Below are 22,269 nucleotides of genomic sequence, written 5' to 3'. Positions count from 1 at the left end.
CTCGCTGTCGCTCGCTCGCCCGCTCGCTCGCTCTCTGTCTCTCGCTCGCTCTCTCTGTCTCTCGCTCGCTCTCTTTGTCTCTCGCTCGCTCTCTCTGTCTCTCGCTCGCTCTCTCTGTCTCTCGCTCGCTCTCTCTGTCTCTCGCTCGCTCTCTCTGTCTCTCGCTCGCTCTCTCTGTCTCTCGCTCGCTCTCTCTGTCTCTCGCTCGCTCTCTCTGTCTCTCGCTCGCTCTCTCTGTCTCTCGCTCGCTCTCTCTGTCTCTCGCTCGCTCTCTCTGTCTCTCGCTCGCTCTCTCTGTCTCTCGCTCGCTTTCTCTGTCGCTCGCTCGTTTTCTCTGTCGCTCGCTCTCTCTGTCGCTCGCTCTCTCTGTCGCTCGCTCGCTCGCTCTCTCTGTCGCTCGCTCGCTCGCTCTCTCTGTCGCTCGCTCGCTCTCTCTCTGTCTCTCGCTCGCTCGCTCTCTCTGTCTCTCGCTCGCTCTCTCTGTCTCTCGCTCGCTCTCTCTGTCTCTCGCTCGCTCTCTCTGTCTCTCGCTCGCTCTCTCTGTCTCTCGCTCGCTCTCTCTGTCTCTCGCTCGCTCTCTCTGTCTCTCGCTCGCTCGCTCTCTCTGTCTCTCGCTCGCTCGCTCTCTCTGTCTCTCGCTCTCTCGCTCTCTCTGTCTCTCGCTCTCTCTGTCTCTCGCTCGCTCGCTCTGTCTCTCGCTCGCTCGCTCTCTCTGTCTCTCGCTCGCTCGCTCTCTCTCTCGCTCGCTCGCTCTCTCTGTCGCTCGCTCGCTCTCTCTGTCGCTCGCTCGCTCTCTCTGTCTCTCGCTCGCTCGCTCTCTCTGTCGCTCGCTCGCTCTCTCTGTCTCTCGCTCGCTCGCTCTCTCTGTCTCTCGCTCGCTCGCTCTCTCTGTCTCTCGCTCGCTCGCTCTCTCTGTCTCTCGCTCGCTCGCTCTCTCTGTCTCTCGCTCGCTCTCTCTGTCTCTCGCTCGCTCTCTCTGTCTCTCGCTCGCTCTCTCTGTCTCTCGCTCGCTCTCTCTGTCTCTCGCTCTCCCTCTTTTTTCTGCATCTCTTTCTGCGTTCTCTTTTTCTGCGTCTCTCTCTTTTTCTGCGTCTCTCTCGTTCTCTCTCTCTTTCTGTGTGTCTCTCTCTCTCTCTGTGTCTGTCTTGTGCCTCAGTTTCTGCAGCAATAGAGCAAGGATATTAAATCATGACAGCATAGCCACTGTATTTAGCATGTTCAACAGTAAGCCCTTTTTTATTACAAACACCTAAACCTGTTTTTGTTTAACTTTTGTTATAGTGTTGATTGTAAACAAGTTTAGTTGTGTGGTCGTTTTCCTGTTAGAATAAAGTTAGCACTGTGACGGAAGCGTTGCCTTTTCTCTGTGTGTGGTTCCCAGGAGTTGCAGACAAGCATCCTGTCACTGGCCACCAAGATCCTGATGGGCTGTGACGAGGTGCTGGAGACCCTGCAGCAGGTGACCTCCACTCTCATCAACAGTGACATCACTGACCGAGAGACCAGGTGACCCTCACCCCTCTACCATTGCTTTTCCTGTTACCTGTCAACCTGTCATTTTACGTGTTGTATGCCTACCCCTAACTCTCTTGACCTTTTGTCTGTGTATCTGCATGTTCCCCTTGTATGCATATGAATCCCTTTCTATGCATTTCCCTCTCTGTCTGCCTCGAACTCTCTTCCACATACCTCTTATCCCACTTCTCTCTTCTCCTCGTCCCACCTCTTCCTCTCACCTTCCGGTCCGCAGGCTGAAGGGCCTGGAGCAGATGACCAAGGCCACCATGCTGGGCCACCTGCTGCCAGTGCTGCTCACCTCTCTGATGCACCCCAACCTGCAGACACTCAATCTGGCTGACGCTCTCATGCCCCAGCTAGTGCAGCTCGTCCTCTATACCAGCCAGGTGGGGGCTCTCAAACAAACACCCCCGTCTCACCTCAATGTAGATATTCTTCTCTAGTTTAGAACGTCTGTCTGTCGTCTCTGCTTTCTGTGGTGGATGATGGGTAGACGTGTTGTGCTTGTTAATTGAAAGTTGATGATAGTTTGGAAGGAGAATTAGCATATATATTTATAATATGGGTTTCTCCTGGTTATTTCCCAGACTGCTCTGCTGTTGAAGACCCAGTCTCCTCTCTTCACTGACAGCATTCCACTGGTAGGAGGACCGCTGGGCCAAAAGGCGCCTGCTGCTGATGATGACCGGTAAGAGTACACACGGTCCTCTGTAGGCAAGATTTATCAGGACCTCAATCCTGGTTTTCCAAGTGTGTTTGTGTTTCTGTCCCTGATGACTTACTGACTTCCTCTGTCCTACTCCAGCTTTAGAATCCTAGATGAGCGGGAGGAGCCAGGCTTCCTGACAGGCCTGAAGATCCCTGCCCCATGGGCTGCTGGGAAGACGGTGGAGACGGTCCACCCAGTGCGAGACAACTATAAGTTCAAAGAGACGGTACACATCCCAGGGGCACGCTGCCTCTACCTGCGCTTCGACTCCCGCTGCTCCTCGCAGTACGACTACGACAAGGTGACCAATCCCTGCACCTCTCCACCCCACATCACATTTCCATGTTAAAGCTATGTCATAACATGTCTCATCTAGTTTATCATTGCAAAGCTCTATGAGGAAGATATTGACTTGGTCTTTTCTCGCTGGTGTTCCAGTTGGTGATGTATGCCGGGCCCAACACTAACAGTCGCAAGGTGACCGAGTATGGAGGCAACACTCTGGGCTATGGCAGTCGTAGTGTCCTAGGGACAGGTTGGCCCAAAGACCTGGTCAAGGTGGAGGGGGACACAGTGACGTTCTCCTTTGAGATGAGGAGTGGGCGCGAGCACAACACCCCAGACAAAGCCATGTGGGGGTTCTCCTGCACTGTCCGAGCACAGGTACACACAGCTGTGGAGTTAGAACACTGCACTGTCCGAGCACAGGTACACACAGCTGTGGAGTTAGAACACTGCACTGTCCGAGCACAGGTACACACAGCTGTGGAGTTAGAACACTGCACTGTCCGAGCACAGGTACACACAGCTGTGGAGTTAGAACACTGCACTGTCCGAGCACAGGTACACACAGCTGTGGAGTTAAAACACTGCACTGTCCGAGCACAGGTACACACAGCTGTGGAGTTAGAACACTGCACTGTCCGAGCACAGGTACACAGCACAGCTGTCCGAGCACAGGTACACAGCTGTGGAGTTAGAACACTGCACTGTCCGAGCACAGGTACACACAGCTGTGGAGTTAGAACACTGCACTGTCCGAGCACAGGTACACACAGCTGTGGAGTTAAAACACTGCACTGTCCGAGCACAGGTACACACAGCTGTGGAGTTAGAACACTGCACTGTCCGAGCACAGGTACACAGCTGTGGAGTTAAAACACTGCACTGTCCGAGCACAGGTACACAGCTGTGGAGTTAGAACACTGCACTGTCCGAGCACAGGTACACACAGCTGTGGAGTTAAAACACTGCACTGTCCGAGCACAGGTACACAGCAGTTAGAACACTGCACTGTGAGCACAGGTACACACAGCTGTGGAGTTAAACACTGCACTGTCCGAGCACAGGTACACAGCTGTGGAGTTAGAACACTGCACTGTCCGAGCACAGGTACACACAGCTGTGGGTTAACACTGCACTGTGCACAGGTACACACAGCTGTGGAGTTAGAACACTGCACTGTCCGAGCACAGGTACACACAGCTGTGGAGTTAGAACACTGCACTGTCCGAGCACAGGTACACACAGCTGTGGAGTTAGAACACTGCACTGTGGCACAGGTACACACAGCTGTGGAGTTAGAACACTGCACTGTCCGAGCACAGGTACACACAGCTGTGGAGTTAGAACACTGCACTGTCCGAGCACAGGTACACACAGCTGTGGAGTTAGAACACTGCACTGTCCGAGCACAGGTACACACAGCTGTGGAGTTAGAACACTGCACTGTCCGAGCACAGGTACACACAGCTGTGGAGTTAGAACACTGCACTGTCCGAGCACAGGTACACACAGCTGTGGAGTTAGAACACTGCACTGTCCGAGCACAGGTACACACAGCTGTGGAGTTAAAACACTGCACGAGCACAGGTACACACAGCTGTGGAGTTAAAACACTGTCCGAGCACAGGTACACACAGCTGTGGAGTTAAACACTGCACTGTCAGCGTTAGAACACTGCAGGTACACACAGCTGTGGAGTTGGATCACTGCACTGTCCGAGCGCAGGTACACACAGCTGTGGAGTTAGATCACTGCACTGTCCGAGCGCAGGTACACACAGCTGTGGAGTTAGATCACTGCACTGTCCGAGCGCAGGTACACACAGCTGTGGAGTTAGATCACTGCACTGTCCGAGCGCAGGTACACACAGCTGTGGAGTTAGATCACTGCACTGTCCGAGCGCAGGTACACACAGCTGTGGAGTTAGATCACTGCACTGTCCGAGCGCAGGTACACACAGCTGTGGAGTTAGATCACTGCACTGTTGTGAATACAGTATGTTGCTGCCATGTTTGACATACACACCCAGACATTGTTACGTAGATCTGTCTCTGTTTTCCCGCTACAGGAATCATCAGAGGATGTCTCTGGGGGTCTCCCCTTCCTGGCAGACCTGGCGTTGGGTCTGTCTGTACTGGCCTGCTCCATGCTCCGCATCCTCTACAACGGACCTGAAGTAACCCGAGAGGAGGATGCCTGCCATGACCTGCTCTGCTCCAAGCTGCTCCAAAGGTGACTCGGCATATATGGCGAATGATATAGAGCACACACTATAGATGGCACGAATGCACTGCAATGTCGCAGCACAGTCATATACAGCTATAACCAACTAAATAGTAACACCCTAGTAAAATAACACCGGTGACACTGTGGCAGAGAGCGGTTACCAGGACAGCCGAGACTAAATGCTATCCATTTCCTCCAGGTGCCAATGGCAGGTGGAAGCTAATGGTGCCATCTCTCCAGCCCTAACCCCCAGTCCCTCTCCGCTACCCCTCACCATCGAGGAGGACCGGGAGTTCACCTACCCCTCTGATGTGCTCATCCCTCCCCCGGGCCTCATGCCTGGGGCCTACTTTGACCTGCCCCGCATCCGCCTGCCTCCAGGCATCATGAGCCGGCTACGAGAGGTGTCCGGCAGGGGGCGACCACAGTTTCGTCCCAGCATCAAGTAAGAAGTGGTGACCATATATACCACATATTCAACTGCCATTCCAATTCTATTTTAACCAGTCATTACTGCCCATCCTCTCCCCCTTTTCTCTCTGACTTGCCCGTGTCAGGGAGGTGATCAGGCCAGACGTTATGGAGGAGGTCATAGTGTCGTGTGTGATAAAGCACCTGACGCTGGTGGATGCTCTCCAGTCGCTCGTCAACTTCCAGTACCGCGAGGAGCACGCTGAGGAGTACGACCTGCTCTGTAAGATCATGGCCGAGACTTTCAAGAAGATCAACGCCATGGAGCGCCAGCTGCAGGTACACAAGTGGCTATTATAGTCTGCTTTTCCCTCTCCGTGTGTGTGTGTGTGTGTAGAACTTAGTTTTTTTGCCATCCATCAGAGTGTAGCAGAGCTGGAGCAGAAGTGGCAGAACGAGGTGGAGGAAGCTCAGCAGGGAAAGCTGGAGAACAATGCTCCTTTCTTCCACGACTATCACTTCTTTGAGGTACACATCGCTTCACCTCCGATTCTCATGAAGTTATACACTGTTCAGCAAATATAATTCGTTTTTGTTTTCCCAGAACAAAATGAAGGAACTAGAATTGCTGTGTTCACTAAAGGAGGTCCCACTGGACTGGGGTGATTTGGAAAATGTTGTCCTCACACTGAGGTAAGACATTGGAGAAGAGCCACGTGACAATGCTGATGTTAAGACTGCTGAGACTAACATCTCTTCCTCCGCGTTGTCTTCTGGTTTGTGGTCTACGTTTGTCCACAGGGAGAAGTTCTTCCAGGAGGTGAACTCTGTCCACCTGAAGAGTGGTGTGCCACTGGCCAAAACCAAAGCCCTGGTGAAGAGCCTGATGAACCGCACAGAGCTGCTGCTCCACGTCACCATCGCTCCTCACTGCAGGAGCCTGAACACCACGCCTGCTGGCACGCCAGGTACCCCTCAGCTTACACTTCCTTACATAACTACCTCCCCAGTCTACTCCACCTCCCTAGCTTACACCTGCTTCTCTGTACCCATCTCCTGATTTACTTTGGCTGCCTGGATGTAGTATGATAAAATAGAGGTGACTGATTCTGTCTTTTTGTTGTTGTGTGGCAGCCTGTAAGTCTGTGTCAGACACTAAGACGGTGGTTCCCGGGGTGAAGCAGCCAGTCTTCCTGCGCAGCATGTCTGCGCCCTCCGACCTGGAGATGATCGCCAACCAGGACCTGGAGTTCCCACACAGCAGCCAAAGGTTCACTGTCCACAAAAATCTCTTTGATACAGAGAAAGTGTATCACAAGCATAACGACACTAAGTTGATGATGGATGGAGAGAGTACTCACCCCTCTACGTTATTCTCCTCTATTGCAGGAGGCGACACCACCCCACCAGTCACCGCAGCAGCTCCTTCACCCTGCTGCAGTCTCTAGCCATGGAGGACAGCCGGGACAAGCCAACGTACAGTGTGCTGCTGGGGCAGCTCTTTGCTTTCATAGGGACCTTGCCCGACCAGTCTGTAAGTGCAGCCGTCCGCCACAGTCACCGCACATTGAATTCTGTGTTTTTGGTGCCAAACAATTAGAGAAGTTGAGTCTCTTCATATTTTACCCTAGTTCTGCCTCCTCCAGGTGTCCAGCAGCAGTTTCCTGTCTGCGGCTCAGACACGGTGGAGGCGGGGCAGCACGAGGAAGCAGGCCCTCGTTCACATGAGGGAGCTGCTCACTGCCGCAGTCAGGGTAGGTGGGGTCACTCACCTGGTGGGACCTGTTACCATGGTGCTGCAGGGAGGGCCCAGGTAAGGCATGGACACACACTCTCACACAAACCTACCATTTAATATATCTTCATGGTATGTTTACATTTGGGAGAATTTATTTTACAATCATAATTATTGTTTCCTTTCACAATATAACAATGCGACTGAATTATATTTAACACTAAACAATAACTTGACAGACATTAATATACAGTTGAAGTCGGAAGTTTACATACACCTTAGCCAAATACATTTAAACTCAGGTTTTCACAATTCCTGACATTTAATCCTAGTTAAAATTCCCTGTTTTAGGTCAGTTAGGATCACCACTTTATTTTAAGAATGTGAAATGTCAGAATAATAGTAGAGAGAATGATTGATTTATTTCAGCTTTTATTTCTTTCATCACATTCCCTGTGGGTCAGAAGTTTACATGCACATACTTTTCCTTCCTCATGACACAAGTAATTTTTCCAACAATTGTTTACAGACAGATTATATCACAATTCCAGTGGGTCAGATGTTTACATACACTAAGTTGACTGTGCAGCTTGGAAAATTCCAGTAAATTATGTCATGGCTTTAGAAGCTTCCGATTGGAGGTGTACCTGTGGATGTACCTGTGGATGTATTTCAAGGCCTACCTTCAAACTCAGTGCCTCTTTGCTTGACATCATGGGAAAATTCAAAGAAATCATCCTACACCTCAAAGTCTGACCTCCACAAGTTTGGTTCATCCTTGGGAGCAAGTTCCAAATGCCTGAAGTTACCACGTTCATCTGTACAAACAATAGTACGCAAGTACAAACACCATGGGACCACGCAGCTATCATACAGCTCAGGAAGGTGACATGTTCTGTCTCCTAGAGAAGAACGTACTTTGGTGCGAAAAAGGCAAATCAATCCCAGAACAACAGCAAAGGCCCTTGTGACGTTGCTGGAGGAAACAATTACAAAAGTATCTATATCCACAGTAAAACGAGTCCTATATATACAGAACCTAAAAGGCCGCTGAGCAAGGAAGAAGCCACTGCTCCAAAACTGCCATAAAAAAAGCCAGACTAGGGTTTGCAACTGCACATGGGGACAGAGATCGTACTTTTTGGAGAAATGTCCTCTGGTCTGATGAAACAAAAATAGAACTATTTGGCCATAATGACCATTTATGTCTGGAGGAAAAAGAGGGGGGCTTGCAAGCCGAAGAACACCATCCCAACCTTGAAGCACGGGGTGGCAGCATCTTGTTGTGGGGGTGCTTTGCTGCAGTAAGGACTGGTGCACTTCACAAAGTAGATGGCATCACGAGGCAGAAAAATTATGTGGATATATATTATCCACATTATCCATTATATATATATTGAAGCAGCATCTCAAGACATCAGTCAGCATCTTGTTGTGGGGGTGCTTTGCTGCAGTAAGGACTGGTGCACTTCACAAAGTAGATGGCATCACGAGGCAGAAAAATTATGTGGATATATATTATCCACATTATCCATTATATATATATATATATATATATATATTGAAGCAGCATCTGAAGACATCAGTCAGGAAGTTAAAGCTTGGTAGCAAATGGGTCTTCGAAATGGACAATGACTCCAACCTTATTTCCAATGTTGTGGCGAAATGGCCGAAAGACAACAGTAACAATGTGATGAAAGAAATAACAGCTAAACTAAATAATTCTCTCTACTATTATTCTGACATTTCACATTCTTAAAATGAAGCGGTGATCCTAACTGGCCTAAAACAGGGAATTTTTACTAGGATTAAATGTCAGGAATTGTGAAACTGAGTTGAAATGTATTTGGCTAAGGTCTATGTAAACTTCCGACTTCAACTGTGTGTGTGTGTATATCTAAATCTCGTAGATTTAGGACAATCACTTCAACCTTATTATTATTATTATTATTATTATTGTGTTTTACTGTCTTTTTTTGCCATGTATGAATTTGTTATTCAATGTGTTTCTATGGGCTTTCGTAGTGAAGGCCAAAACCTATATTTGATCCCCCTAAAATATACACCTAAAGGGGTCCTCAAAATCAAATCGCTAAATGATCCCATATTATGACAATCTTAAAATATTTCCATTCGCCATGCTTCGCCTTTCCCTTCCCCAATGTCTTATACTCTAAAGAATGAAATTGAAGAATCAGCTAGGACTGGGCATCTCTCACGGGGAGGAGCATCTGTTGTACTTTTTTGTTCCATTCCTCCTCTCAAAATGTAACTTCAAAGTATTTTTCCCATACAACCTTTAGGCCCTTACAAGTTCCTGCGGTATGTGGTAATTTGCAGAGGATTTCTATCTTAACCCTTATATTAGAATGTACAGGGAATTTGTTGTTTTTCTGTCTATCCTTTAACATACAATCTCTAAGCTGGAGATATCGCCAAAAGTTTTGTTTCTGTAAAATCTACTTGTTCCTTAGTTGTTCAAAAGAGGTTCTTGATATAGACACGTAATGTTCTTTATCCCCTTTCTGTACCAATCTTTCCAGAAAACCATGTGTCCTCTTATTTTCAATTTAGGGTTATTCTATAACGAAGGAGAGTTTGTCAAGAAAGGTGACGTTGTTTTTTCCTCTTATGAATCTGACTACATATATATTTTTTTGTATGGGACATTCTGTAGTGCCACCTTTTTTGTTGACTCAAATAATCTGATGCTCCAAATGGGGCATTAAGTTCTTCCATGTCCACCTACATTGGCCTTTTAGAGGTCTCAATAAAGAAAGCATATTTGGGCAGTTATAAAAGGCTTCTTGATATAATTTCATGTTGGGCATCTTTAATCCTCACTCCTCAGTCTTTGCCTGTAATCTCACTAGTTTTATCCTGGCCGTGTTACCGGCCCAAATAAGCGGAGTAATAATTTTACATCCACAGGTACAGACCGGCATGGACAGCATGCTGATGACGTAATTGAGTTTAAGAGCCATGACCATCTTTGTAACCTGTATCGTAACCCATAATGACATTTGTATATTATCCCAGTTCTTAGCTTTTAGGTTTTTAGGGACCCATTGAAATCCCAAGTTGACGAGGTCACTTCTCAGACAATGTTTTGATAGGGGCATTACCTTTTATCTATGAAAATGTATTTACTAGGTCCAGTAAAGGCAATATGGAGAGTTGGGCGGGTCTGACATTAATGGTAATATATAATAATATAATAATAATAATAATAATAATAATAATAATAATAATATAATATATGCCATTTAGCTGACGCTTTTATCCAAAGCGACTTACAGTCATGTGTGCATACATTCTACGTATGGGTGGTCCCGGGAATTGAACCCACTACCCTGGCGTTACAAGCGCCATGCTCTACCAACTGAGCCACAGAAGGACCACTATATATATTGTCTGCATAAAACAGTTGTTTATTCTCCAAACCTCTCATAGTAACCCCTTTGACTGATGCAGCCTAATAGCTTCGGCTAATGGTTCTAGTGCTATAATAAATAGTGAGAGACTGTGACCTTCGTGCTTCGCCCTACTGTAAATGGAGATGATTGTAATCCTTTAGTGACTACCATGAATGAGGGCCCGTTGTACATAAGTTAAAAAATATTCTGAAAGCCCTGTCCAATATCCAAATGTATTTTAGTGTATAATGCAGGATAAATTCAATTTTCTAAATGTATCTGTGTCCTCTGTGCAGGATCGAGGAGCTGACCTGTGGGGGAATGGTGGAGCAGGTGCAGGAGGCCTTTGGGGAGACTATGACGTCTGTAGTGTCACTATGTGCCCGCTTCCCCATCGCTTGTTCCAACAGTATTGGCATGCTCTGCACCATCCCCTATACTAGGCAAGACAATTATTCTCTATCTTCCGAAATCCTCGTGTTACTCTTGGAAAACGGCTTTATTTGTTATCAGGAACAAACAATTCACCTCATTCTCCTGGCACAAAAAAATGCCTGACTTCCTAGAATTGCCATTCTCTAAACCCCCACACGTCTGCCCATGTGTTCCTGTAGGAGTGAGGAGCAGTGCCTTGTGCGCAGTGGTCTGGTCCAGCTTATGGACCGCCTGTGCAGCCTGAGTGGCCAGAGGGACTGCAGCTCCAATGAGAAGCAGACCAAGAAGCAGAAGGTGGCCACCATGGCCTGGGCTGCCTTCCAGGTGCTTGCCAACCGCTGCATTGAGTGGGAGAAGGTGGAAGGTATGCAAGATTGTTTTTTGGGGGGGAATTTATCAGCTTGTGAAATGGGTAGCCCACTCCAAGAAATTAAGAGAACCTCAACGCTGAAGCAGAACATATGAGAATAATTTTCACCCAGAAGTTTCCAATGTCTTGATAGTGCGCTGTGCCTTTTAGCTAAAGAGGAAGGTATGAAAGGCTGTCTTCATGTCTTCAGGGTCTACTAACAAAGTAAGGACAAAACACAGAAGAATAGTTGGAGGTTAAAGTTAGGCAAGCTTGGCAAAAGTAGATTTTAGGCCAATAATTCAGAAACCAGAGGAAAGATGGGTATTTTCAATGACCTTTGAATATAGATAATCAGACTAGGATGCAACCTCACATCTGTGTTTTCTACAGAGAGTACAGTGTGTAATAATTCTTACTACTGCAGAAATCCCTCTCCCCCTCTCTTAAGGTGGTTCAACAGATGCGGTGCACTCAGGTCTGGCCCGGCAGGTGTCCAGCCTGCTGACCAACCACCTGGTCAGAGCCACAGAGTGCTGTGGGAACCAGGCAGCAGGGAACGATGCTCTGCAGGACGTCCTCAGCCTGCTCAATGACCTGTCCAGGTAACCACTAGCAAACAACAGGTCAAATACACATCACCGTCAGTCTTCTTGTTCTGTGTTTGTGAAATGACCGTTGTCGCCTTCTAATTTTCTATGATTGACTGGCGTTCCTCCAGGAGCCACATAGGGAAGGCTATCCTGAGCCAGCCAGCCTGTGTGTCCAAGCTCCTGTCTCTGCTGCTGGACCAGCGGCCATCTCCCAAGCTGGTGCTGATCATCCTGCAGCTGTGCCGCGCTGCCCTGCCCCTGATGAGTGTAGAGGACTGTGGCAACGTGGCGCTGCCCGCCTGGAGCTACTCCATCAACACCCTAGATGCTGAGCAGCAGGACGCCACCGACCCCGCCTCGCGCATCGCCGCTCTGCTGCTGGCCAAGCTGGCTGACTACGTAGTACCAGGTAGGACATTTTATTTCATTTTGGTCATGAGATATCTGGCTTCTGTTAGACTGCTGTCTCTAACACCGTGTCCCTCACCAGGCTGCCAGACCCTGCTGTCCCCCAGCTCCTCAGAACCAGACACCAGCCTGAGCCGCTCCAGCCCCAAGGGAACCCTGAAGTCAGATAAGGACGCTGGGGAGGAGGGCGAGGCTGTGGATGGCAAACTGTCCATCTTTATCCACAAGCGGGAGGACCAGTCCTCTCATGAGGTTCTACAGCCACTGCTCAGGTAAGACTCATCGTAATACCTCCTGAGACCTTTTAACTTCATGTGTGCCAAACCAACCATGCAGTCTCTCTGACACCTGTGCTTTTCCTCCCTGGTGGCCTGCAGCAGCTCAGAAGGCCGGCCGTTCCGCCTTGGAACTGGAGCCAACATGGAGAAGGTGGTGAAGATGGATAGAGACATGACCAAAGTCAGGCCTGTTTTTAAAGTTTTCATGTGGCTGCAAAAGTCATTGAGGTGTCACCAAGTGAAAGAAGAATAGTGAAGAATTAAACCTAATCAAGGCATATGTTCAAGAATAATAACATGTATTCCTGGCTGATATGCTCCTTCCCCATTCCTCTCATTCACCTCACCAGAGTGGTAGCTGTGAGGTGATCACAGAGGAGGCTGCTGCCGCCCTGAGGAAGGCCAATAAGTGGGCCCAATCTGGGCTGATAGTGAGCGTGGGCCCGCCTGTGGAGGCTCTGGTCCCAGAGGCTGCTGGAGGAGTCACCACGGGGGACAAGAAGAAGAGCGCTCAGACCGCTGTGTGTCGGGACAGGAACTCTGAACTGGCCAGGTTGGTGTGACACTCAAGCTGTGCAAGATTTATATTATTACTTTTGATAATCGTAATACCAGTGGAATTGAATCTGCTACACTAGTTCTAGTTAACCAGAGCGGAGAACGGTTCTAACGGGTCTCCTCTCTCCCTCCACTGTTCAGGTCTGACCCGATCAGGCCCTTCATCAGTGGACATGTGGCCAACAGTATGGCTGCTGAGGTCATCGCCCTGCTGCACAGCCTGCTCACAGCTCCTGAGTCCAACACCGCCCAGATCTGGACCAGCACTGCAGAGAAGGTAAAGCACCATTAGAATGCGTAGGTTTTAGAGGCAGCTGCAGCCATTCTAAGGTCTACTTGCAGATGCTAGAGCCATGTAATTCTAAGAATATACTGTATATGAAGATCATAGTGATAACACATGGACTTACCACTACTGATGACTGTGCCAGGTGCTGTCCAGAGCACTGATGTTCATCCCACAGCTGGGGAAGTATGCTGAGAGCATCCTGGAGAACGGTAGCAGCAGCGGCAGGAAGCTGGCTAAACTCCAGGCCATCGGCAGGCAGGCTGTGGCGGCACTCTGCGCCCTTGGAGGCTTCAAGGAGACCATCAAGATTGGCTCAGAGGTCCAGGTTGGTTAGGAGAGGAGCACAAGTTGATAGATCCATTAGAAGACTTAGCAGTACACCCTTAGCAACATTCATTGTACCTGTCTCTGTGGTGAAATTAACATGCTGGGTACCTACAACACTATACCAGGCCAACAGTGCTGTGGGCAGGAAGAGCTATAGCAGTGATTGGTCAGTGCATGTTTCTCATCATGGTCCCTCTGCTCCCTCAGGTGGTGGGTAAAGGAGTGCTGGGCAGCGTGGGTGTGGTCATGTCCATCAACGAGCAGGAGGGCATTGCCACGGTGAAGTTCCCTTCTTGCGAGTACAGGAAGGCCTGCAAGGCCTCAGACATCCTGACGGTGCCCATCTCCCGCCTCTGCACTCCCCGCTCTGAGGTAAGAACAGGGAGGGTGAGGGAAGTCAGACACACAACGTAACTTGACTGAAAATGATGAAAGTGCTTTAATGTTCGCTAGTAGGCTAATTTAATGTTCTCTTCTCATCCCTGTCCCTCTCCCCTTCCCTTCTCTCTCTCCCAGGCGATGCCCCTCTACAAGCTGTCCATCACAGAGAAGGTGGTGCAGGCGGTACAGTCCATGCTTCTGCCACAGGAGGGCAGTCTGTCCATCCACTCCTCCCTCCCCGCCTCAGGAGATGGCTCCAGTCCTGTTATGGCTGCTGTTCGCCTGTTGGCTGAAATCAGGACCAGGTAAATCACTATCGAGGACATTATCTTGGTCATAATGTTTTTCTGCTCCGAAAAGTGTGTGTCTGCACTAGGGCTGTGGCGGTCGTGACATTTTTCCGGTTATTGTCGTGCAAAAGAGTGCCGGTCTCATGGTAATTGACCATTAATTAACACAAACACGTTTTGCTTTTCCAGGCTTCCACGCATACAAGCAGCATACAAGCAGCATACAAGCAGCATACAAGCAGCATACAAGCAGCATACAAGCAGCATACAAGCAGCATACAAGCCGCTGAAGGCGCGTTTGGAACATCTTCATTTAAAAAAAGTCTAAATCGATTTAATAATATACACATCACAATAAATCCATTATTTATTTTAGGCAGGTCTAAAGAAACATTATGATATGAAGAATGAACAGAATATGAGTTGGCCAACTGTGTGTTATCTGGCTATGCACCATGCTGTATGCTTGCTTGTTCATTTAGCAGACAAAACATGCCTATGAGTTCTGTGCCTTTATTTAATATTATATGATTTTATAGTAAGAACAATATAATTGAACTTAAAGGATATTTTTCCCATTCCGGAGCAGGTGCACATATGAAGTGATTATGTTGTGCGTAAAATACATCATTTGAAACTGGTCCAATACACTAGATTTAGAGTTATGTGTCAACTTTAGTTGAATGATACAAACCTTAGAATGTAAGATAACACAAATATGGAATCATGTAGTAACCAAAAAAAGTGTTGAACAAATCAAAATATATTTGAGATACAAAGTAACCACCCTTTGCCTTCACAGCTTTTCACACTCTTTGCATTATCTCAACCAGCTTCATGAGGTAGTCACCTGGAATGCTTTTCTAACAGTCTTGAAGAAGTTTCTACAGCAGTTGTTGGGATGAGATTGTGTGATGGTGGAGGCCAGGTCATCTGATGTAGCATTCCTTCACTCTCCTTAGTCAAATAGCCCTTACACAGCTAGGAGGTGTTTTGGGTCATTGTCCTGTTGAAAAACAAATGATAGACCCACTAAGCGCAAACCAGATGGGATGGCATATTGCTGCAGAATGCTGTGGTAACCATGCTGGTTAAGTGTGCCTGGAATTCTAAATAAATCACTGACCGTGTCACCAGCAAAGCACCATCGCACCTCCTCCTCCATGCTTCACGGTGGGAACCACACATGCAGAGATCATCCGTTCACCTACTCTGCGTCTCACAAAGACACGGCGGTTGGAACCCAAAATCTCAAATTTGGACTCATCAGATGAAAGGACAGATTTCCACCGGTCTAATGTCCATTGCTCGTGTTTCTTGGCCAAACAAGTCTCTTCTTCTTATTGGTGTCCTTTAGTAGTTTTCTTTGCATCAAATCAAAATCAAATAACATTTTATTAGTCACATGCGCCGACTACAATAGTGAAATACAAGCCCCTGAACAACAATGCAGTTAAAAAAAATATGAATAAGAGTAACAAGTAGTTAAAGATCAGCAGTAAAATAACAATAGTGAGACTATTTAGAGGGGGTACCGGTACAGAGTTAATGTGCAGGGGTACCGGCCGACCATGAAGGCCTGATTCACGCAGTCTTCTTTGAACAGTTGATGTTGAGATGTGTCTGTTACTTGAAGTCTGTAAAGCATTTATTTGGGCTGCAATTTCTGAGGCTGGTAACTCTAATGAACTTATCCTCTGCAGCAGAGGTAACTCTGGGTCTTCCTTTCCTGTGGCGGTCCTCATGAGAGCCAGCTTCATCATAGCACTTGATGGTTTTTGCGATTGCACATGAAGAAACTTTCAATGTTCTTGAAATTTTCCAGATTCACTGACCTTCATGTCTTAAAGTAATGATGGACTGTCGTTTCTCTTTGCTTATTTGAGCTGTTCTTGCCATAATATGGACTTGGTCTTTTAACAAATAGGGCTCTCTTCTTTATACCACCCCTACCTTGTCACAGCACAACTGATTGGAACTTTTAACAAGGCACACCTGTTAATTGAAATGCATTCCATATGACTACCTCGTGAAGCTGGTTAAGAGAATGCCAAGAGTTTGCAAGCTGTCATCAAGGCAAGGGTGGAATCTCAAATATAACATATTTTGATTTACCACTTTCTTACTACATGATTCCATATGTTATTTCGTAGTTTTGATGTCTTCACTTATTCTACAATGTAGAAAATAGTAAAAATAAAGTAAAACCCTGGAATGAATAGGTGTCTACTTTTGACTGGTACTGTATATAGATAGAGATATGCAAATTGGTGTTTTGAATGAATCATCAACTTAAAAAGCACGGTCAATTTCTTTCTTAGGCATTGAAACAACATCCAAAATGACCATGTTTTCCGATAGAGCCTTGAGTACCAGGCCATTAGCGACCTGATGGTCATTAGCGAGTTGGGTAGGCTACGACCAACGCATGTCCTGAGTGCATAAGAGGAGGTTACCGTGACACAATAGTCACGTGGAATTTTGCTGCGGTCATGACTCATGACTGCTGGTAATACGGTCACCTCAACAGCCCTACTCTGCACCTGTGTTTCATACAGTGCCTTCGGAAAGTATTCAGACCCCTTGACTTTTTCCACATTTTGTTATGTTACAGCCTTCTAAAATTGATTAAATCTTTTTTTCCCCCTCATCAATCTACACACAATACCCCATAATGACAAAGCAAAAACAGGTTTTTAGAAATATTTGCTATTATTTAAAAAAAATAATAATAATTGTATTCAGACCCTATACTCAGTACTTTGTTGAAGCACCTTTGGCAGCAATTACAGCATTGAGTTTTCTTGGGTATGATACTACAAGGTTGGCACACCTGTATTTGGGGAGTTTCTCCCATTCCTCTCTGCAGATCCTCCAGCTTTGTCAGGTTGAATGTGGAGTGTTGCTGTACAGCTATTTTCAAATATTTCCAGAGCTGCTCAATTGAGTTTAATCTGGGCTCTGGCTTGTCCCGAAGCCAAGACAATGCAGGAGTGGATTGTGGGCTTAGGGTCGTTGTCCTGTTGGAAGGTGAACCATTGCCCCAGTCTGAGGTCCTGAGCACAGGTTTTCATGCAAGGATCTCTCTGTACTTTGCTCCGTTAATCTTTGCCTCGTTCCTGTCTAGTCTCCCAGTCCCTGCCGCTGAAAAACATCCCTATAACATGATGCTGCCACCACCATGCTTCACCGTAGGGATGGTGACAGGTTTCCTCCAGACGGGACACTTGGCATTCAGGCCAAAGAGTTCAATCTTGGTTTCATCAGACCAGAGAATCTTGTTTCTCATGAACTGAGAGTTTTTGGCTGCCTTTTGGCAAACTCCAAGAGGGCTGTCATGTGCCTTTTACTGAGGAGTGGCTTCCATCTAGCCACTCTACCATAAAGGCCTGATTGGTGGAGTGCTGCAGAGATGGTTGTCCTTCTGGAAGGTTCTCCCATCTCCACAGAGGAACTCTGGAGCTTTATCAGAGTGACCATCGGGTTCTTGGTCACCTCCCTCACCAAGGCCCTTCTCCCCCGATTGCTCAGTTTGGTCGGGCGGGCCAGCTCCAGGAAGAGTCTTGGTGGTGAACTTGGACTCCAAGTTGTAGAAACTTTTCAAGGATGGTCAATAGCAACAGGATGCACCTGAGTCTCATAGCAAAGGGTCTGAATACTTATGTAAATGTGGCATTTCTATTTTTAATTTTTAATACATTTGCGAAATTTCTTAACCTGTTTTTGCTTCATCATTAAGGGCTATTGTATGTAGATTGCTGAGGAAAATGTTTTATTTAATCCATTTTAGAATAAGGCTGAAATGTAACTAACGGCGTTCGTCTGTCGAAAGAGAGTCGGACCAAAATGCAGTGTGATGGTTACTCATGTTCTTTAATGAAGAATAGCGATACATGAAATAACTATAAATATTACAAAACAACAAACGGAACGAGAGAACCTATACAGCCTGTCTGGTGAACAACTACACAGAGACAGGAACAATCACCCATGAAAACACTCACAGAATATGGCTGCCTAAATATGGTTCCCAATCAGAGACAACGAAAATCACCTGACTCTGATTGAGAACCGCCTCCGGTAGCCATAGACTACGTCGACGCCCCACAAAACCCCAAGACAAAAAACACACCACAATAACCCATGTCACACCCTGGCCTGACCAAACAAATAAAGAAAACACAAAATACTAAGACCAAGGCGTGACAAATGTGTAAAAAGTACTTTCCCGACGGCACTGTATATTTGTTTTGTTTAGTTAACATTGAGGGTTAAATGTGTGTGTTCCAGGGCATGTCTGGTGATGGCCCAGCTCCTGGAGGACAGCTCGTTCTGTGAGGAGTTCATTCAGCAGTGTCCTGCTGCTGTGGAGGTGCTCAACCTAGTGGCCCAGGAGTGCAGTCCCGGTGAGTGACCACCCAGTAGCATAGTGCTCAATTACGAGACCACTTCTGCAATGCAGCATGACTTTACTTTCCTATATGACAGTAGTATTGATTGTGTGGAAGGACGTAGGGCTGCTGTGTGTAACAGTGCGTCTGTGTTGTGCAGGGGAGCGTCTCGGCATGGTTGAAGCACAGTGTGAGCGAGTGAGGATGTTGTACCGAGACTGCGCTCGCCCGCCACCCCCTCCCCTCCAGACAGACAGGCGCCAGGTGGGTGTCACTGTAGCCTTTCGACTCATTTATCTACTGAGATCTACTGATTTTAATAACGGACATAAAACCGTATTAGGAATTTTTGATTGATGAAGGGATTCTGATTGAGATTTGTAGGGCCAGTCTCCTAACACTCTCTGTTCCGCTCTGTACCTCTCCCTAGCCCAAGGAGATGACGTGGTGTCCATCTAGGGGGTTCCCTCCAGTGCGTGCCTGCGTATTCTCATCCCGTCTCACCTCCGTCACCTTCCTGGCCGACCCCAGTGCTGGAGGAGGCCTGCCCAGGGGAACCTTCATCTATGCCACCTCACCTGTTCCTGTTCAGGTGGGCGCCGCTACGCTAACTGGATGTCTTGGGAATGGCACTGGGTTTTATATGAATGAAAATTCAGTTTTGCGTGCTTATGAAGCAGGCTGACTAATTTGGAATCTTAAAATTCCTCTCCCTCTTTTTCCTGTAGGCGCCTTCCTTTTACTGGGAGATAGAGATAGCCTCCTATGGAGACTCAGAAGATGACAATGGTCCTATTGCGTCTTTCGGCTTTGCCACAGAAGCAGAGAAGAGAGACGGAGCGTGGACCAACCCTGTTGGCACCTGCCTCTTTCACAAGTATGTGTTCATATGGATTTTATAGCTGTAATCTCAGAGGTTTCCCACTGCCTTGTCTCTTGACTGAGTGCTGACCTTTCTCTCTTTCCTTTCTGTTTCATCCTACCTCTGTCTCTGTTTTTCACCCTTTCAGTAATGGTAGGGCTGTGCACTATAATGGCTCCAGTCTGCTGCAGTGGAAGAGTGTGAGGCTGGACGTGGCCCTACTTCCTGGTGAGATAGGAAACAGTCCTTTTTATCTAATTTTCATAATATCACCTACCTCCTATTTTTCCTGTCATTCATTTTACTTTTTTTATTTATTTATTAATTTTTTACACTTATGCCAACCAATGTGTATTGCATATTTAACAGATATTGGTGAAACATCTGATTTTGAACTCAATGTATCTTGGATGGTGACCATTCTCTTACTGCCTATAGGGGATGTTGCGGGCATTGGCTGGGAGCGCTCAGAGGGCACCCCTCCACCCCCCGGCCAGGCCCCTAAAGGGCGGGTCTACTTCACCTACTGTGGCCAGCGCCTCAGCCCCTTCCTCGAGGACGTAGCAGGGGGCATGTGGCCTCTGGTGCACATACAGAAAAAGGTGGGCCTTTATGCCTGGACATGTCAAGTAAGATTTAAAGTCCAATGAATGCAGCTTATGTTTGTCATGGTTTGTGTTGTATTTTGTTTAGAACACAAAGATTCGTGCCAACTTTGGTTGCCGGGCGTTTGCGTACGCAGAGGGCCAAGCACACCGCAACGCTGCTGACCTCTGTGTTGACATGGCAGAAGAAATCAGCGCTAACTTTGAGGCCCTCCCCTTCGCCATGGCATCTGACAGCGACAATGATGCGGGTGCTAGTGTGGCATCTGACTCTGGCTCCCACGGACCCCCATGTCGGATCGCCGCAGTAGCAGTTGCCCAGCAACGTATGTTCCTATCACCTTCCCCCTTCCTGCACCAAACGAATGTGTCTTAGTTTAAACCTTTAACCTGGTTTGGTGTGCTTGATGTTCTGGTCTCATCCGGTCACCTAAAATATATTGTTTTACTTAACTTGGTGTTATTTCAGTTCTCTGTTATGTTTGCTGTTTGGTAAACCCCACTACAGCTAACCCTCACCCTCCTCACTGTCTGGTCTGTGTGTATGTGTGCGTCCCAGTTGGTAGCGTTTGTAAGAACTGGCTTTGTTGTTTGTCCTCCCCTGTCGGGACAGAGTACAACAGTGACTCATCATGCCACTACAAGGTGGAACTGAGTTACGAGAACCTGGTCACCTCAGGGCCTGACGCACACCCCCCGCCTATTGCTGATGACGAGAGTGATGACGAAGATGATGACGATGTCCCAAGGGTGAGTTGAAAGTCAAATACCATATTTGCTTATCTTTTTGGCATCCAGATTTTTCAGTGGGCATGAATGTACTGCTGTCCACCCCCTCCCAGGAGGACCACTATGCCCTGCTGGTGAAGGCCTGGGAGACAAAGGTGTTCCCCACCATCCGCCGACGCTTTCGCAACGAGGCAGAGAGGAAGTCTGGTCTGGACCAGATCAAGGGAGCACTGCAGCTGGGTGATAATAATATTTTTTTCCCCTCACCCATCTACACACAATATACCCCATAATGACAAAGTGAAAACATATATATATATATATATTTTTTTTTACATCTTTGCAGATTTGAAAACAAAAAATCTCATTTTCATAAGTATTCACACCCCGATACATGAGTCAATACATGTTAGTCTTTCTGGATTTGTCTCTTAAGAGCTTTCTACACAAGATTGTACCATTTTTTTTATTTTTTATTATTCAAGCTCTGTCAAGTTGGTTGTTGATCATTGCGAGACAGCCATTTTCAAGTCTTGCCATGGATTTTCAAGACTATTTTAATCAAAACTGTAACTAGGTCACTCAGGAACATTCAATCTTGTCTTGGTAAGCAACTACAATGTATATTTGGACTTGTGTTTTTAGGTTATTGCCCTGCTGAAAGGTGAATTTGATTTATTTCCTCTAGGGTTTTGCCTGTGGTCAGCTCTATTCTGTTTCTTTTTATCAACAAAAAAAACTCCCTAGTCCTTGCCCTGTCATATGGCCTCATGGTGAAATCCCTGCTCGGTTTCCTTCCTCTCTGTCAACTGAGTTAAGAAGGACTTCTGTATCTTTGTAGTGACTGGGTGTATTGATACATCATCCGTAGTGTAATAACTTCACCATGCTCAAAGGGACATTCAATGTCTGCTTATTTTTACCTTTTCTACCAATAGGGTAGGGTAGCGTTGGACTAGTAACCGAAACGTTGCAAGTTCATATCCCCGAGCTGATAAGGTACAAATCTGTCGTTCTGTCCCTGAACAGGCAGTTAACCCACTGTTCCTAGGCCGTCATTGAAAATAAGAATTTGCTCTTAACTGACTAGCCAGGTTAAATAAAGGTAAAAAAATATATATATAAAAAAATAGGTGCCGCCCTTTTCGAGACATTGGAAAACCTCCCTGGTCTTTGTTGTTGAATCTTTGTTTGAAATTCCCTGCTCGACTGAGGGACCGTACAATTATTTGTATGTGTGGGGTACAGAGAGGAGGTAGTAAATCATAAATCATGTTAAACACTTATTGCACACATGGTGAGTCCATGCAACTTATTATGTAACTTGTTAAGCACATTTTTACTACTGAACTTGTTTAAGTGTGCCATAACAGAGGGGTTGAATACTTCGTGACTCAAGAGATTTCAGCTTTTTAATTTTGTATTAATTTGTTCAACTTGTGTCGGCCAGTATCACAATAAATTCAGGCTGTAA

General features: G+C 46.9%; 1 protein-coding gene across 5 annotated transcripts in view; it reads left to right on the top strand.

The window, feature by feature from the left end:
* The window catches only part of LOC118394061 (probable E3 ubiquitin-protein ligase HECTD4), a 79,444-nt gene that overhangs the window by 32,639 nt on the left and 24,536 nt on the right, over positions 1 to 22,269 (top strand). For all 5 annotated transcript variants that reach the window (XM_052461496.1, XM_052461494.1, XM_052461495.1 and 2 more), the window contains 34 exons: positions 1,382 to 1,506; positions 1,751 to 1,904; positions 2,106 to 2,206; positions 2,324 to 2,528; positions 2,666 to 2,890; positions 4,581 to 4,744; positions 4,938 to 5,183; positions 5,296 to 5,488; positions 5,573 to 5,677; positions 5,754 to 5,842; positions 5,951 to 6,117; positions 6,284 to 6,419; positions 6,539 to 6,683; positions 6,796 to 6,962; positions 10,597 to 10,743; positions 10,915 to 11,099; positions 11,536 to 11,689; positions 11,806 to 12,086; positions 12,168 to 12,357; positions 12,463 to 12,544; positions 12,714 to 12,916; positions 13,063 to 13,198; positions 13,353 to 13,535; positions 13,745 to 13,909; positions 14,054 to 14,223; positions 18,499 to 18,614; positions 18,760 to 18,863; positions 19,030 to 19,191; positions 19,328 to 19,476; positions 19,610 to 19,689; positions 19,900 to 20,063; positions 20,155 to 20,392; positions 20,680 to 20,816; positions 20,909 to 21,035. In XM_052461496.1, coding sequence (XP_052317456.1) covers positions 1,382 to 1,506; positions 1,751 to 1,904; positions 2,106 to 2,206; positions 2,324 to 2,528; positions 2,666 to 2,890; positions 4,581 to 4,744; positions 4,938 to 5,183; positions 5,296 to 5,488; positions 5,573 to 5,677; positions 5,754 to 5,842; positions 5,951 to 6,117; positions 6,284 to 6,419; positions 6,539 to 6,683; positions 6,796 to 6,962; positions 10,597 to 10,743; positions 10,915 to 11,099; positions 11,536 to 11,689; positions 11,806 to 12,086; positions 12,168 to 12,357; positions 12,463 to 12,544; positions 12,714 to 12,916; positions 13,063 to 13,198; positions 13,353 to 13,535; positions 13,745 to 13,909; positions 14,054 to 14,223; positions 18,499 to 18,614; positions 18,760 to 18,863; positions 19,030 to 19,191; positions 19,328 to 19,476; positions 19,610 to 19,689; positions 19,900 to 20,063; positions 20,155 to 20,392; positions 20,680 to 20,816; positions 20,909 to 21,035 — 5,395 coding nt within the window. The remainder of the gene's footprint in view (positions 1 to 1,381; positions 1,507 to 1,750; positions 1,905 to 2,105; positions 2,207 to 2,323; positions 2,529 to 2,665; positions 2,891 to 4,580; positions 4,745 to 4,937; positions 5,184 to 5,295; positions 5,489 to 5,572; positions 5,678 to 5,753; positions 5,843 to 5,950; positions 6,118 to 6,283; positions 6,420 to 6,538; positions 6,684 to 6,795; positions 6,963 to 10,596; positions 10,744 to 10,914; positions 11,100 to 11,535; positions 11,690 to 11,805; positions 12,087 to 12,167; positions 12,358 to 12,462; positions 12,545 to 12,713; positions 12,917 to 13,062; positions 13,199 to 13,352; positions 13,536 to 13,744; positions 13,910 to 14,053; positions 14,224 to 18,498; positions 18,615 to 18,759; positions 18,864 to 19,029; positions 19,192 to 19,327; positions 19,477 to 19,609; positions 19,690 to 19,899; positions 20,064 to 20,154; positions 20,393 to 20,679; positions 20,817 to 20,908; positions 21,036 to 22,269) is intronic.

The sequence above is a fragment of the Oncorhynchus keta genome, chromosome 14 (assembly GCF_023373465.1).
Source record: "Oncorhynchus keta strain PuntledgeMale-10-30-2019 chromosome 14, Oket_V2, whole genome shotgun sequence".
Taxonomy (NCBI): Eukaryota; Metazoa; Chordata; class Actinopteri; order Salmoniformes; family Salmonidae; genus Oncorhynchus; species Oncorhynchus keta.
This window is presented reverse-complemented; position numbering and strand designations above follow the sequence as displayed.